The 15,918-nt window shown below is 41.1% G+C and overlaps 1 protein-coding gene across 1 annotated transcript; it reads left to right on the forward strand.

The window, feature by feature from the left end:
• Positions 1-72: 72 nt before the first annotated feature.
• SKA1 (spindle and kinetochore associated complex subunit 1) lies at positions 73-12,791 on the forward strand. Its single transcript, XM_025931230.2, has 7 exons — positions 73-219; positions 811-909; positions 3,703-3,827; positions 5,376-5,473; positions 8,367-8,504; positions 11,514-11,683; positions 12,472-12,791. The coding sequence occupies exons 2-7, from the start codon at positions 822-824 to the stop codon at positions 12,618-12,620; spliced, it is 768 nt and encodes a 255-aa protein (XP_025787015.1). The 5' UTR covers positions 73-219; positions 811-821; the 3' UTR covers positions 12,621-12,791.
• The last annotated feature ends 3,127 nt before the right edge of the window (positions 12,792-15,918 follow it).

The following is a 15,918-nucleotide window of genomic DNA, read 5'->3' on the forward strand; positions in this document are numbered from 1 at the left end:
GGGCGGCCCCGGAAGGCGCCGTAACTCGAACTGTCTTTAAGCCCGCGTTCCGGGAACGCCGAGGTGCGCCTGCGCGGCGCCGGATCCTGGCGGGCGCTTTGAATTTCGCTCCCTGAGTCGCGTCTCGCGATCTTGGGCTTCTGGCCGAGAGGAGACTCAAGGGCTCTGCGGCTCGGAAACCCGCAGCGAGTGGGCGCTTTGCTACCGGACCCTAGCGAGGTTGGAATTGGGGGTCGTGCCCTCGGGAGCCGGCGATAGGCATTCCTGGGGCGGAGTGCGGGAGCGGGGCAGCCGGGCGGAGCCGTGGAGCCGGCCTTGTCTTTCCACCGCTCGGTTAGCTGGAGTGGTTGCTTTAGATACTCTGTCCTACCCTCGGAGCGAGTGATTAACTGACTCCCTTCCTTCCCCTCCCTCTGCCTCCTTATGGACCCCAAACCGTAAAGCGCCAGACCCCCACAGCATGGAAGACATGCTTACTTGGACCTACTTCTGTGTACTTAACTGTGTTTTTTCTTAAAAGTCATGTGTACTTTGCATTTTTAAAGAAGATCTCAACGTTGTCATTATATGTAAACAGTGCATTTGTCCCCGTAAATTCCCTGTACTTTGGTTTGGGATGCGTTGATTACAGAAGGCTCAGAGACAGGTACTGGACTGGGTTTAGAAACTGAATTTTATAAAATTAAAAGAATTTGAGTTTTTGTACTTTCTTTTCAAGAAATGGGTATTTACCATTATTGGATTTTGAAAGTGAACAGAAATTTGGCCTTTTCTTGGTAAATATGGTTGTTTGTTTGTTTGTTTCTTCAGAGGCTTAAAGGATGGCCTCCTCAGACCTGGAACAGTTATGCTCTCATATTAATGAAAAAATTGGCAATATTAAAAGAATGCTGTCATTAAGAAACTGTGGTAAGTAGAACAGATTTCACTGATGTTATACATAGATAATGCATTTTAATTATTGTTCCACTTTCAATATCTTACACCTACCTAGTTAAGTGACCAGTAATTTGAACTTTTTGAGTAGTGGTTTTTTGAAGCACTCCAGCATTAATATTTTGACTATTGCAGAGAGTACTAAAATGCCAGTTATATTGAACAATGAACTGGATATTAATTAGACTTAATTGCTTATGTTTTTTTGAGATACACAAGGCACAATAGTAAGATTTGAAGGTTACGGGGCATTTGTGGTTCTAAAGCTAAATGGAGATACTGAAAGGTAAGGGAGAAATATAGAAGTGGAAAACACCCACAGAGGTAGAAATAGCCCATAACCCATCTCACAATCTACTTTGGAGGAAGCTTATCCATGTGTATGACTAGCAAACAATTGAAAATGTCCAGTTTTTTAAGGTCAGGAAACTCGGAGGTTGGAACCATCTTCCAGAATGTGTTGAAGTGCTGAAAGGATGTGGCAGGGACAGTGCAAAGAAATAGGTGATCTTTGTCAAGTCTGGGAAAATGTTATTTATAAAAATTATGAGTTCCCCAGTCCACTCTAGGCAAGCTTAAGGTTTACTGATAGGCAGAATTCTACCTGCTGGCACCATCGTGGTGAACTTTTCTGTAGTTTGTAGTATGAATTGATAATTTAAACCTTTTGTTTGCTTGGTTTTGTGTGTGTTAATAACTTGTTTAGAATCTCTTTCTGGAGGCGTGATTATTGTGGGATAAACACCTAAAATTTGGAGATCTATAAAACTATTAAACCTTGAATTCAAATGACCCCACCAAAGCATGAGACCTGACCGAAGCAATGTGACCTATTAGATTACTACATACTGGGTAACCATCATGTGTATGTGGGAAGAATAATTTGACTTTCTGGTTCCATAGCTTATTTAATAGAGCCCAGTAACTTGTTTGCCACACATTTTTTGACTGCTGTAATGTACTAGATTACTACTATCAAAAGTAGCGTATTTGCTCAGTGGATTATATTTCTACAAATCAGTAGATAAGGCCCTGAATGACTAAAAGTTATTGGAGATACCAGTGTATCGAAACTAGTTATTTAATCCCCTGAAATTAATCTTGGTACAGACATCAATACTCTCATTTACTTACTAATTTCTTCTAGTTGTTATGAACCTGTGAAATGCAATTAGCATTGCTCTATTAGGTAGAATTATATGTTGTTTGTCATTATAATGATGAGTAGGGGTTAGCATTTACTGAATGTTTTACTAGATTCCAGGCACAGTGTTCAACTCATCTTACATGTACTTTTTCACTTATCTTCATAGTAACCTTAAAGTAGGTACTGGCATCTCTGACTTTAGGCCTTGAATCTTCTGACCATTTCACTCTTCTGCTTTCATAATCTACAGATAGGGTCAAATTGTGCTTTTGTTTATTTTTTTTTTCCTGCCTCCCTAATTATGCTTTTGTTTATGTGTATTTCATTGGTTACTAGAAGTAAAGATGGAAAGATTTGATTATGAGAATAGTTTTTCTTTTGTGCCTTTGATCTGTTCTTAAAAAAAATTTTTTTTATTACTTCTTTTATTTCTAGGGAGGAGGAGACTCTGGCTTTCCCATCCTCAAATCTATGGAGCTAGAGAGAGGTGCCAGGAGGTGGGGTTGGGAATACGAGAGCATGCTACTTTACAGATGTCTGGTGTTTGTTTCTTTCAAGTACCCCAGACTGATTACTAGCCTGTGACTTTTTATATTACTTTTTCTGCTTAGTGAATAGTGTGGATAGTGTAAATATGAATTTCAAACCCAAGTGAATCCCAAGCCGCTATTAACAAATTCTGAAGAGAAGCTCTCCCCCATTTTCCACACATCCCTGAGGGCCAGTCCAAAACATCAGCTTCTCTCCCTGGCCAGTGATTAGAATTCTAAGGTTTACACTTTCGCTAAAGATATATCCCATGAAGAAGCCTCATTTGGGATTCTAACTTCTAACACCCTGTGCTTTGAAGTCCCAAAGCCTTGGCTCTTATCCCCATTAAAACCAAATGTGTTAGGTTGCTGAGACTGGCAGCCTTCTCTCCCCAGGTTTCCTCTGCACCCCCAGTCAGGGCTGTTGCAACACTGACTCACACACACTGCCTAGTCTGTGTGTCTGCCTTCATGTTGAAGCCCTTGGGGATTTACCTTATACTCATGAAAGCTCAGCTATGCATGTAGAAGGGTGTTTCTTTTATCTAACATTTCTAAGTGTTTTATTATGGTGGAGGAATTTGCCAGAAACAGAAGACTCGGGGGACGCTTTGTACTTACCTCTCCCTTCCTTCTCTTCCAATTACTTAGAGATGAGATCTTAAGATTATCCATGGAGACAGGTCCTAGGGTTGAAACAATAGTCCTTTCTCTTCCCCTAAGCGTCTCTATCTAAAGTAAAGCTCTGGTCCAAGAGTTTAATTGGGTACAATTGAGTTAAAGAGTACAGTTTTGGGGCGCCTGGGTGGCGCAGTCGGTTAAGCGTCCGACTTCAGCCAGGTCACGATCTTGCGGTCCGTGAGTTCGAGCCCCGCGTCAGGCTCTGGGCTGATGGCTCAGAGCCTGGAGCCTGTTTCCGATTCTGTGTCTCCCTCTCTCTCTGCCCCTCCCCCGTTCATGCTCTGTCTCTCTCTGTCCCAAAAATAAATAAATGTTGAAAAAAAAAAAATTAAAAAAAAAAAAAGAGTACAGTTTTGTTAATAGTCTTCTACATATTTTATTTGCCATTTTATCTTTGTTTATTGATAGGTCAGGAACCTACCTTGAAGACTACATTAGATAAAATAGGAGATGAGATCATTGTAGTAAATGAACTTCTAAATAAATTGGAATTGGAAATTCAGTATCAAGAACAAACCAACCATTCACTCAAGGTAACATTTTTTTCAGTAAAGAAACAAAAGGGCAATAAATACAAATTGCCTAATCCAGGGAATTCTGAAGGATACTTTCAAATGTTCTTAGATTTGTAAATTATTATTAATGGTATAGAATGTCATTTACATTGTATTAATATAAAGGACTCCAGAACTCCACAGGTGTTTCTTTCTTCTTGAAGTTGAACTTTACTAAAAAGGAAGCTTTCCTGAATAATTCTTGGTAGCTTTAATTGAAACAAATGATCTGATAGAGTGGTGTGGAAGGAACACTAGCCCTGGGGTGAGGAGATGTGGATTCTCACTCTGGCTGCCCTTAGCACCCTCTGCCATGCTGAGAAAGCCATCTTACGCCTTGGGGTCTTGTTGTCCTCATTTGGAAATTAATGGGGCATACTGAACTATTTCTTAGGTTCCTTCCATTCTGCATTTCTCTGTTCTATAAAATGTAATACAAGGATTCTCAAGAGAAACTTGAGCCCCATTCACACACCATTTTGTTCTAAATAAGCTTTCTAATTGACTAAGCTAGTGAAAGTGCTTATATACTTCCGAGAAAATACTCAAATTTGTCCATCATTGCCTCAAGCTTTGAGAGCCATTGATGTGTTCGGTGGGAGTGAACCGGGGCCTCTATGGACCCTTTCAGCCTCATAATCCTTAAGCTCTGTAAAGATTTTTCATAGGAATGGGCATGAATATGCCTATCCTACTATTAGTTGAAATGAAATTAGTGGCTTGAGCATCATTTGGCTCTTTGAAAGAGAGATGTCCTGTAAATTCAAAACAGAAACCAATATTGGTTTCAGTTCTAACCTGCCTGGGAGTACCCAAAGTTAAAAGTGTGTGTCTAGTGAATGTTAAATTTAGAAGTGAAGCCTACGTAGAATTTTTGTTCATGTTTTGATTGAGAGTCAGATGACAGGGCTCCAAAGGTGTAGAGTATTTTTCTTATTACATTTGCATGAGTTCATAGCCTCAAGTTCTAGTGAAAGGTAAAATAAAGACAACACAAAACAAACACAAGCAATTATGATCCAGTGGAAATTTCCATTAAGCTAGAGAATTATGCAGGTCAGCAGTGGAAATCGTTCTGTGTAGCTTCTCGTACATGCGTTCCAGGCATGCATTGTCACCCTGGTGCTGTTGCACAGATAACACCGGGGAAGGTTTGCTAAGTCAACAAAGGCAATTTACCGGAATGACAAACATAAATCCTTCATGCATTTTTTAGTTGCTTGCCAAGGCTGAAGTTAAATGTCAACCCTAGCTGTTGTAATGTGATTATAGCAGTTTTCTCTGAAAACAAAAAACAAAAAACAAAAAAACAGTAGAGAAAGATACAATGTTGCCATCCAAAAACAGCTCTAGAAACCAAAGGGTTCTTAAAAAAATATCGCTGCTACCTGTGCTTTTCCACCTCTTCTGTGTTCTGAACACTCCCAGTCATGGTGATTGTGGTTGAATCTTTTGTGCTCTTTAAAATGTCTTAAAACACACACAGGCAGGACAGCCGCTTATTGGGGAGCATTTTTTAAATTTTAGGAACTCTGTGCATCTCTCGAAGAGGATTATAAAGATGTGGAACATCTCAAAGAAAACATTCCTCCCCATTTGCCTCAAGTAACAGTAACCCAGAACTTGTAAGTGTATTTATAATTATTCTTGCTGTCTGCATTTATAAAACCGTTAAACACCTCAGCTCTTTTTTGCGTTTTCATGTGCTTGTGATTTTGTTAGTGATTATGTTAGTGTTAGTGTTGTTGTCACTTACACTGGAAATAGTGTTTCGCTTTGTCTGCCCCGGTCTTATCCTGCTGCCTCTGGACGATGTCGTCCCTCTTTCCCACGGGTGAGTGTCCGCTAGGCTCTTTTTTCCTACTTTTTCTCATTTCTTTCCCTTAGAGCAGAGTTTGTCAACTTCGGCTGTGTTGCCTTCTTAGGCTAGATGATTTTTTGTTATGAGGATAGTGAGGCTGTTCAGTAGCAACCCTGATCTCTACCTACCAACTACGTGTCAGTGGCGCCCTCACCGCCCCCGGCCAGTTGTGACAATGAGAAATGTCTCCAGACATTGCCATATGTCCTCTGGGGGACAGTCTCTCTCCTGAGAACCATTGTTTTAGGGTAAAAATAAGATTCATACACGTCCCATCTTAAAAACAGCCGAAGGAACCAAAAACTTGGCTTCACTTTTCCCCTCAAACTCGTGTCCCTACTGTGTTCCCTGCCTGTATATGCTTGTGCCTCCCCTTTGCCGCAGAGCCCCTGACCTGAGCCTGGCTCTGGGCTGCTATTACTACCACACTTAGGAAACTCATCAAGAAATCCCCCCTTTAGCCCTGATCCTTCTTCTCAGATTTTATCTCTCTGTCTCTCTGTTCCTGAAATTCTGTTTGTTGTTCTGCCACGGTGCTTTGTTGTCCCGCGTCTCTGACTTGGCTGCCCTCCTTTAAATTACAGCTGAGTTTTGCTGAGTTTTGCTTACGCTTACCTTACGCTTACCTTACACCACTGTTAATGCTCTCAAATGTCCAACTCCAGCCTTGACGTGACCTCTGGTTCTGCTGTTTTAATTGCTTGCTGGGAGCTTGATAAATGAGCTGTTCTCTCCAACTGTGCGTGTCCGAGGCTCAACTGACTGGTTCTTTGTTACCCACCCGTCATGCCTGCTGCCTTCTGCCCATCACCGGGATGGGAACTCCGTGCCTTCAGCCTGTCTTGCTCTCTGTAGCCCTCAGCCAAGCTGCTGTCCCTGCAAGATTTTGTCAGTCCCTGGCCTCCCTTCTGCTCTCATTGCCTGGCTCTGAATGCCATCTCCCATCATCATTTGTCTGTGTGATTTGAGAGCTCCTGTGTTTTGCCCTTCCAGGGTTCCACCACCTCCACCTCTCTAGGCTTCTGGATTCTTCTTCCAGGGTTCCAAGTACACGCCGTGGATAACTTAAAATTTTTTAACTTTTGAAATATATATATGTGTGTACACACACACAGGAAGTGACTAAAGCATTATTTGTACAAATTAAAGAAGAATAAACAAACATCAGTGTATCTACCAGTCAGATTAAGAAATAGGATATTCCTGGTACCTTACAACCCTTCTTCCCTTGCAGACCCTTCCTCTGTCAAAGAGGTAGTCATCCTGGTGTTTATGATAATCATACTCTTACCTGAGTATTTCTATAAACAATATACTGTTTAAATTTGAAAAGCTTAAAGGAAGGCACGAGCCTTGCTATGTAGAAGAGCCACATTTTTGCTGATGGCTGGAGTTCTCCAGAAGAAGATAAGCTCAACAGAGTGCCTGGCATGGTCAGGGTGCCCTGCGATTTCCCTACAAGGAGAAAGTGATGGGCAAGGTCATGAATGAATGCTAGGATCACAGGTCATCACAGGAGATCTGCCAGGATGGTAGTGTGAACTAGATGTTGGATATCCAGCAGGAATATGGTCTGGGGAATAGGAGGACTTTTCTTCTTCTGACTTCGCTATGGCTTAGTTTCAGTTTTCAGCCAAAGTCAAAGCAGAACATTTCTGCAGGTGGAAATGGTTCTTTTCAGCTGATACTCACAGCAGGGCATGAAGGAGAAATCATGAGCTTCCTTAGCACCTGGTGAAGATAAGCACAGAGAAAAGTCAGCCAACCTCACCATGATGTCTCACGTTAACACTCATATAAGGTTGATGGGACCATAGCATTGGGCATCTTCATCTTGACAACACACAACATGGCCATCCTCAGTCTTACCACCTCAGTCAGGCCTGGTTGCCCTGTGTCTGCTGCTCAGCTGTCATCTTGGGGTCTCACTTCCCTGTCTTTCTTGGGATTCCCTTCACTCACTCCTGGGTTCGATCTCCTCTTTCCTATAACCCATTTCTTTTTTGGAACAGTTGAGCCAGTATGGCTTCATTTGCTGCTAGAAACAAGGGTCTGTTCCTTCCCTGGCAGCTAAATAACCCAGAAGCTACAGCCTATTTCTAGACTCTTTGCTAGTGGGGTAGGAGCTATATTAGGCTTCTCACTGACTCCAAAATTTGGGTAGGACTGAATCCAAGAGTTCCATGCTCATTGCTGGCAACTAAAATGAGTCTGCAACAGGCAGGGACTGATACTAGCAACCAATGGGGTAAATTAGAAAAATAGAAGTAGAAGGTGATTAATGCTTCTACATCCAGAAATAGGGAGTCAGGAAGAGAAGCTGTTGAGAGGTTAAGATAAGTTCAGCTTTGCACATACTGCCTTGAGGAGCCAGAGGAATGACTGGTGAAGATGGTTAGCATATTTACTGCATGCACCGTGTTTGGGGTATATAAATATAATTCTATTACTGAAGATTTGGGGATTTAATTTTTCAGTGTTCTCTTCACTATTCAGATCTTCATGAACCATAGGAGTCGGGGTAGCAAAAAATGACTAAAACAATCACAAGATGAATCTTGTATTTGTTACTGAGTATTTTCAGTTGGGAAAACTTTCTAGTATGCTGCGGAATTCTGATCATCACTTGTACAACTGTGTGCATCTCTGTTCCCTAGTGTTAATGTGCCAGATGTTGACCCTGGAGAACCAGTCCAAGTTGAGGAACCTGCACCCACAAAGAAGCACCCAAAAGAACAAAGAAGTATTAAAGAAATGTCATTTATAACTTCCGATGAGTTTAATGGCATTCCAGCGTAAGTACTTAAGATAAATTTTAACATTCAACTCTTTAATGGTCGACGTACATGATTGTTTAAATCATAAAGCTTGATTATATTCATAGTATGCTGTGTTCAAATATTGATTTTTTTCTAAAATAGTCTTAACATTGTACTAGGAAAATGCAGGAAGTCTCTTGAAGATGCTTAAAATCGTTTTTTATTTAGTTGTCAAACCTCTTTTCATAGCGAGATCTAGAGATGGGTCAGTCTGTTGCTGAGTTCCAGGACCATTTTGTGATAGAGATTTATCCAGTTACATTTTAGAAGTAGCCTCAGGGGGCGCCTGGGTGGCTCAGGCAGTTAAGCCTCCGACTTCAGCTCAGGTCACGATCTCGCGGTCCGTGAGTTCGAGCCCTGCGTCGGGCTCTGGGCTGATGGCTCAGAGCCTGGAGCCTGCTTCGGATTCTGTGTCTCCCTCTCTCTCTGCCCCTCCCCCGTTCATGCTCTGTCTCTCTCTGTCTCAAAAATAAATAAACACTAAAAAAAAAAATTTAGAAGTCGCCTCAGTTTCGCTGTACTTTTAAGGAAAGCGTGCTGCGTAGGTGTGAGAATTGGAATGGCAGGTGTTGTGTTTGGTTTCTGTTTGTTACTCAACTTCTGCCACATGCTCGTTCCAGGCCCTGGGTCACTGAGGAGAATACAGGGGTGAGTAAGACCAGATAACTTCCCTGGAGGAAGGTCTTTGCTCTTTACAGAGGACGGTAATGGAGAGCCCATCATGGAACCTCATGTTTTTAAACTAATGTAGTTCCAGGGCTTTGCTTAATTTCTTGGCTCTATATTACTGCATTTCTTACTACGTTTCCATTATACAAATAATACATGTTAGAAAATATTTGATGTCAGAAAATAACTCCTCTGTAATTCGGCCACCCGGATATTTATTTTATTTCACGTATATAATAGGTTGTTTCTGATTGTTATGACAACAATGTAGTTATATAGTAAATACCACTTACTTCCTTTTTTATCATGGGCATTTTGCCATTGTTAGCTATTCTTGTAAACTTGGGTTTTAATAGTTGTATTACATTTCATCAAAATGAGACTGACCTTTCTCTTTAATCTTTATTTTTTTTGGTCAGTCATTTCTTTTTATGATTGCTTCATTTTCATGATAATTCTGCTTGGCACTATTCAGTTTTTTATTTATTTTTTTTTTTTCTTTTTTTTTTTTTTTTTTTTCCCCCCCGTCCCGCTATTCAGTTTTTTAAATTGTTATTTTTGTTGCTCATTAGCTGAGCTAAAGGGAAAAGCAAATGTGTGTGAGGATCAGTAGAGTAGATGGGTTTTTAGAAAATGCTTCCATGAAGAGATGAAGGAAATCGGAATAGGCATGGTAGAGTTTTGTGTTTTTTTTTTAATGTTTATTTTTTGAGAGAGAGAGAGAGAGAGCAGGGGAGGGACACAGAGAGAGGGAAACAGAGGATCCAAGCAGGCTCTATGCTGTCAGCGCAGAGCCTGATGTAGGGCTCAAACTCACAAATTAATGAGATCGTGACCTGAGCCAAAGTCGGACACTCAACTGACTGAGCCATCCAGGCGCCCAGAGTATTCATTTTTAAACTAAGGGGATATTTAGTGAATGAGAGGATTTGGAAGATTGGGGTAAGGAAGAATGTATTCCAGGCATGGGGCTTTCATTTATTTATCTTTAAAAAGTTAATACTGAGGGTGGAGTTAAAGTGGAGAACATTGGCAGAAGAGGCGGGACAGGTATTGAGGAAATTAAGGTGATAGTTCAGAGGATTTAAAGGAATTATTTTGGACGGGGGGGTAGTTTGTGGGATCAACAGTTTGTGGGAATTGTGGTTAGAAACAACAACAGCAAAAATGAATTTAGAAAAGAACAATGAAAATGTGTTTTGATCTATATGAACATTTTCCTTTAAACATATTCATGTATTATTTTATATTAAGTTAAGTTTTGATTAGAAATCTGCCCCCTTGGGGGCACCTGGGTGGCTCAGTTGGTTAAGTGTCTGACTTTGGCTCAGGTCATGATCTTGTGGCATGAGTTCGAGCCCCACGTCGGGCTCTGTGCTGACAGCTCAGAGTCTGGAGCCTGCTTTGGATTCTGTGTCTCCCTCTCACTGACCTTCCCCAGCTCGCGCTCTGTCTCTTGCTGTCAAAAACAAATAGACATTTAAAAAAAAGAAAGAAAGAAATCTGTCCCTTTGGAGAGAAGAGAAGGGCAGTGTTTCACATAATGAACCCACATTTTGTTGAAGGGAAAAATTGAGGCAGATCATTGGGTTTGGGTTTTGGTGTATACGGAGAAATCAAGTCTCCTGTTTTTATATTCTAAGACTATAGGTGACGGGGAGCATAGCAAGGGGGAGAAGGGATTGGAAGAGTAGATTTAGAGAAAGACCAGTGCTCAATGGGGTGGAGTCCGTCCTCTGACTCACCCCCAGCCCTCTTCTCTGCCATCATCCTGTGCGATCGGCTCTGTGTCCTGATGGGAATTGCCATCTCTGTTGTGGCCTTTGTTGCGCATCTTCCTTCCTCCTCCTCCTCCTCCTCCTCCTCCTCCTCCTCCTCCTTTCTTTTTCTTTCTTTCTCAGAACAGATAAGTTTGCAGAAAACTAGAGTGGTGTGAGTTATTTAATTTATTAATATTTAAATTTTTCTTTCCGTTGCTCACAAACATTTAAAAATGTTTAAACCTCTGGCTTGCAGTTAACCAGTCCATTTGAGTCAGTATTTGAGACCTTATTTTAAATTATAGTATTATTTCTGTAGGTAATGGAGGTTAATATATCTAGGCGTAAGTAGGGAAGATAAGCAACTGATACATTGTGGTATGTCTTTAATTTTTCAATTGTTGAGATGTGTGGTTTATTTGGAAGTTGATATACATTTTTTTGGCATAAAGAGTTCTAGTAGCTGCTACTGTATAAAGTCATCATAAATGTTTTTCAAAGAAAATGATTTTGTATAATGATTCTTTTAAAAAATGAATCATATACTTATTTGCAGGTACATGAAATCCCGCTTAACTTATTGTCAAATTAATGATGTTATTAAAGAAATCAACAAGGCAATAGTCAGTAAATACAAGATCCTATATCAGCCGAAGAAGTCTATGAGTTCTGTGGCCAGAAATCTCTATCACAGATTTATTGATGAAGAAACAAAGGATACCAAAGGTAAAAATGATAGCATATATATGTATGTGTGCACGTCAGCCGTTTGGAATGTAACTAACTCATGAGAAACAAAACTTATTCTAGAAAATTCTAAATCTAGAGAGGTAGTTCTCAGCCAGGGGTGGCTTTCCCACTAAGGAACATTTTTACCGTCTCTGGAGATATTTTTGGTGGTTACAACCAGGGTTGGGGTGCTACTGGCATCTAGAGACTACAGATGCTGTTAAAGTACACTTTAGTACAGTGCTCAAGACAGCTTCCACAGAAAAGAAATGTCTGTAGTTCCGAGGCTGAGAAACATGGCTTTAGAGTCTATTATGAAACTATACCCAGGGTTTTCAGAATTAGAATAGTAATGAAAAACACTTGGTCATACTTACACAGCACTTAACATGTACCAGATAGTGTACTGAGAGCTTTAGTCCTCACATCTTACAAGGTATGTACCATTACTCCCATTTTGCAGATTAGGTAAAAAGAACTTAAGATACTTGCCCAAGGCCAGCCAGTTAAGGGATAGAGCTACGGGGGTTTCATTCTTTCAGCCACTATACTATATTCCCTCTTGGAAAGTGGGTACCACCAGATGAGTGCATTTCTAAAATGCTACCACAAACATTGTGCAACTGCAGTTGAACAATGATTATTTCAGCAAGAATACCACATCTCACTCCAGTTGCCTAATAGTAAAAATGATTAATGTTATTCATATTCACATTGTACCACATTAAAGATTCATCTTGAAAGTTGTCCTCGTGAAAATTGGCACAAATATCTTTATTTTTCAGGTCATTATTTTATAGTGGAAGCGGACATAAAGGAGTTCACAACGTTGAAAGCTGACAAGCGGTTTCATGTAATACTGAATATCTTACGACACTGCCGGAGGCTCTCCGAGGTCCGAGGGGGAGGCCTTACCCGATACGTTATAACCTGAAGTCCTCCTGAGCTCTAGAACTGGCCAAGAGTCGGATATAGAGGCCACTCCTATAGTTTCCTTATGTGTAATTTCTTTATATATAACTTCTTTGCTTTTCTTATTTTCTTTTCTGCTTGACTATAAAAATGAAACTTTTTAGTAAATAAAGCATATGTATTTTAAAATTCACTTTCTTTTCTTAAATATTTTTCCCAGATATATATTTTTAAGTTTTTATTTATTTGAATAAATAAAATTTATTTATTTTAGGGGAGAGGCAGAGAGAAAGGGAAAGATAGAATCCCAAGCAGGCTCCACGCTGTCAGCACAGAGCCTGACATGGGGCTTGATCTCACAAACAGATTATGACCTGAGCCAAGATCAAGAGTGAGCCACCAAACAGAATGAGCCACCCAGGCACTCCTCTTTTTTTTTTTTTTTTTTAAGTTTATTTATTTTGAGAGAGTACAGAGGGGCAGAGAGAGAGGGAGAGAGAGAATCCCAAGCAGGCTCCATGCTGACAGCACAGAGCCCAGTGTGGGTCTCCATCCCATGAACCATGATATCATGACCTAAGCCAAAATCACGAGCTGGACACTTAACTGAATGAGCTGCCCAGGTGTCCCAAATTCACTTTCTTTCAGCACATGGGTAACCCCCTACCATATGAGCCTCTGTGCTAGGCATGTAATGGAATTAAAAAATGTTCAGGTTTTGTTTTTGTGTTTAGTGACAGTGCTGTAGACCCCAATAAGATAGGTACAGACATGATTAGGGAAGAAAAAGGTCGAGAAGATAAGGTCAAGAGTACACAGGCTCATTAGAATTAAAGGTCGTGAATGTCAAAATTCTATCAATGGCATTTCAGTGAACAGGCAAAAGTCGGATTTGGAGGCAGCCCCTCCCTGTGATGATTCTGCTTTCCCATATGTTGTTGGAAACAGCTTACCTGAAATACATGCAGTGTAAACCAATCTATAAACATCAACCTGTATTGATATTGTAATAAAAGTATATTGAGATGAAAAAGATGATCACGTGTAAGCAAGTCGAGAGTTGTCATGGAAAATGGGTGGTTGGATTGCAAGCGCTGAGGATGTTTTTCTCTCTTCCACAGTTGGGGAGACTGGCTATGTGTGTTTTAGTCGGTGTTCTCCAGAGTTCTAGAAGCAATAGGATACACACACACACACACACACAGATTTGTGATGACACATTGGTGCGTGTGGTTATGGAGGCCGAGAAGCCCCCCAATCTGCCGTCTGCAAGCTGGAGACCTAAGAAAGCCAGAGTGCAATTCAGTCCAAGTCTGAAGGCCTGAGACCCAGAGAAGACAAGGTGTTGTGGCTCAAGCAATGAGGCAGGAAAGAAGTGAATTCCTCCTTCACCTTTTTTTGTATTCAGGTCCTCCACGGATTGGATGATACCCACACACGTTGGGGAGGGTAGTCTACTGAGTCCATGATTCATATGCTAATCCCTTCTGGAAACACCTTCATAGACACACCCAGAAATAAGGTTTGACGTGGGCACCCCACAGCCAGTCAAGTTGATACATAAAGTTAACCATCCTGGTCTCAGCCATCTGCTTGGCAGGTCTATCCTTGTAGCAGAGGGAAAAATGACCCCCAAGGCTTGGTGGCCTGGTTAACACTGTCACTGTGATGACCACGGAGTATATTATGGGCACTACATACTGTTATCCTTTCTTCCTCCCTAATTTAAATGCAGATGTGTTTAATTTTTCATGTCTTGCTTTAAATAAAAACAACGGCATTATCTTTAAGTCTTGCTTGATTTTTCTCTATAAATCATTTTTCTCCATAAAAAACATTTTATCTGTTTGAAATATCTCTTCCTGAAACTCATAGTGAACAACTGTCGAGAAATGTGTTTAATTCTTGTAGAATGGATACTGAGGGGAGCAGTTAGTCTCTATTTTAATCATTAGCATGTAATCAACTTGTTACGTTAATTTGGGCATACATTTGGTAAACTGTCCCTCAAGGAAGAATAAAGACATTAATTTTCAGGCACCTGGGTGGCTCAGTCAGTTAAGCATCTGACTTTAGCTCAGGTCATGATCTCAGGGTTTGTGAGTTCGAGCCCCACATCAGGTTCTGCACTGACAGTGTGGAGTCTGCTAGGGGTTCTTTCTCCTTCTCTCTGTTCCTCACCCGTCCGTGCTTTCTCTTTCAAAATAAGTAAAAATAAAGCTTAAAAAAAAAATTTTTTTTTTTAAAGACATTGATTTTCAAACAAGAACTAACCTCTGTTACTTGAACTTCATTTTCAGAAAAAAAATGACGGGTTTGTTCAACTTCTGTATTTTTGAAAATAACATTTTTAAAAATCTAAGTTTGGATGCATCTTATGGTCCTGGGTCTCTCTGCCCTCAGATTCACTCCTCACCCTTTGCTCTCCATCTTCTCTTCAGTAGCTTGCGTCTTTAAGCACCTTTCCCCTGCAGCCCATGGTCCCTACAGCATGGCTCTCCAGAAGTTTGGGCCTTGCCCCTTCTGCCACAGTTCTCTGCCACGGGCCCTGTGGCCTGGTGCGCAACAGATTCCGGCTGGCTGTCTCCAGCTGGGTGCCACGGAGCCTGAGGCCTGGCCTCACACCTCCTAGGCCCACCAGCCTGTGGGCCCTGGGAGGAGAGGGCTAGGCAACAGAGACCCAGCACCTTGCTCAGGCTTCTATATTGAGATACTAATTAAAAAGACATTTTTTTTTTAACGTTTATTTATTATTGAGAAACAGAGACAGAACATGAGCATGGGGGGGGGTGGGGCAGAGAGAAGGGAAGACAGAATATGAAGCAGGCTCTAGGCTCTGAGCTATCCGCACAGAGCCTGATGCGGGGCTTGAACTCACAAACTAAGAGATCACGACCTGAGCCAAAGTTGGACACTTCACTGACTGAGCCACCCAGGTGCCCCGAGATACCAATTTTTATGTGATAAAGTCTTTCTTCTGTTCCTTTAAAAGTTCTGTTGTTTTTTTTTAAGTTAGTTATTCATAGATAACACATTTTTTTTTTTCTAGGTAACACAGTAGTTAAAAGTGTTCAGGGTACATCTGATCAACCTCTGTCCTGTTTCACCTCTCCTTAGGATACTCTGTCCCCTTTCACATTTCCTAACTATTATAGGTGTCCCCTCAGATCCTTTTGGCCTCATCCGATTTGTGTCTCTGGATGTGAATCTGGTGTTTGTCTTACTTGCTAAGACAAAGGGTGAAATGTAACTTTAAGGGAAGAGATCTAGCTGTCACTACTTGTAGCAGATTGTGTTTTCCAAAGATGGATGGATGGGAT

Source organism: Puma concolor, chromosome D3, assembly GCF_028749965.1.
Source record: "Puma concolor isolate L17-30 chromosome D3, mPumCon1.1.hap2, whole genome shotgun sequence".
Lineage (NCBI taxonomy): Eukaryota > Metazoa > Chordata > Mammalia > Carnivora > Felidae > Puma > Puma concolor.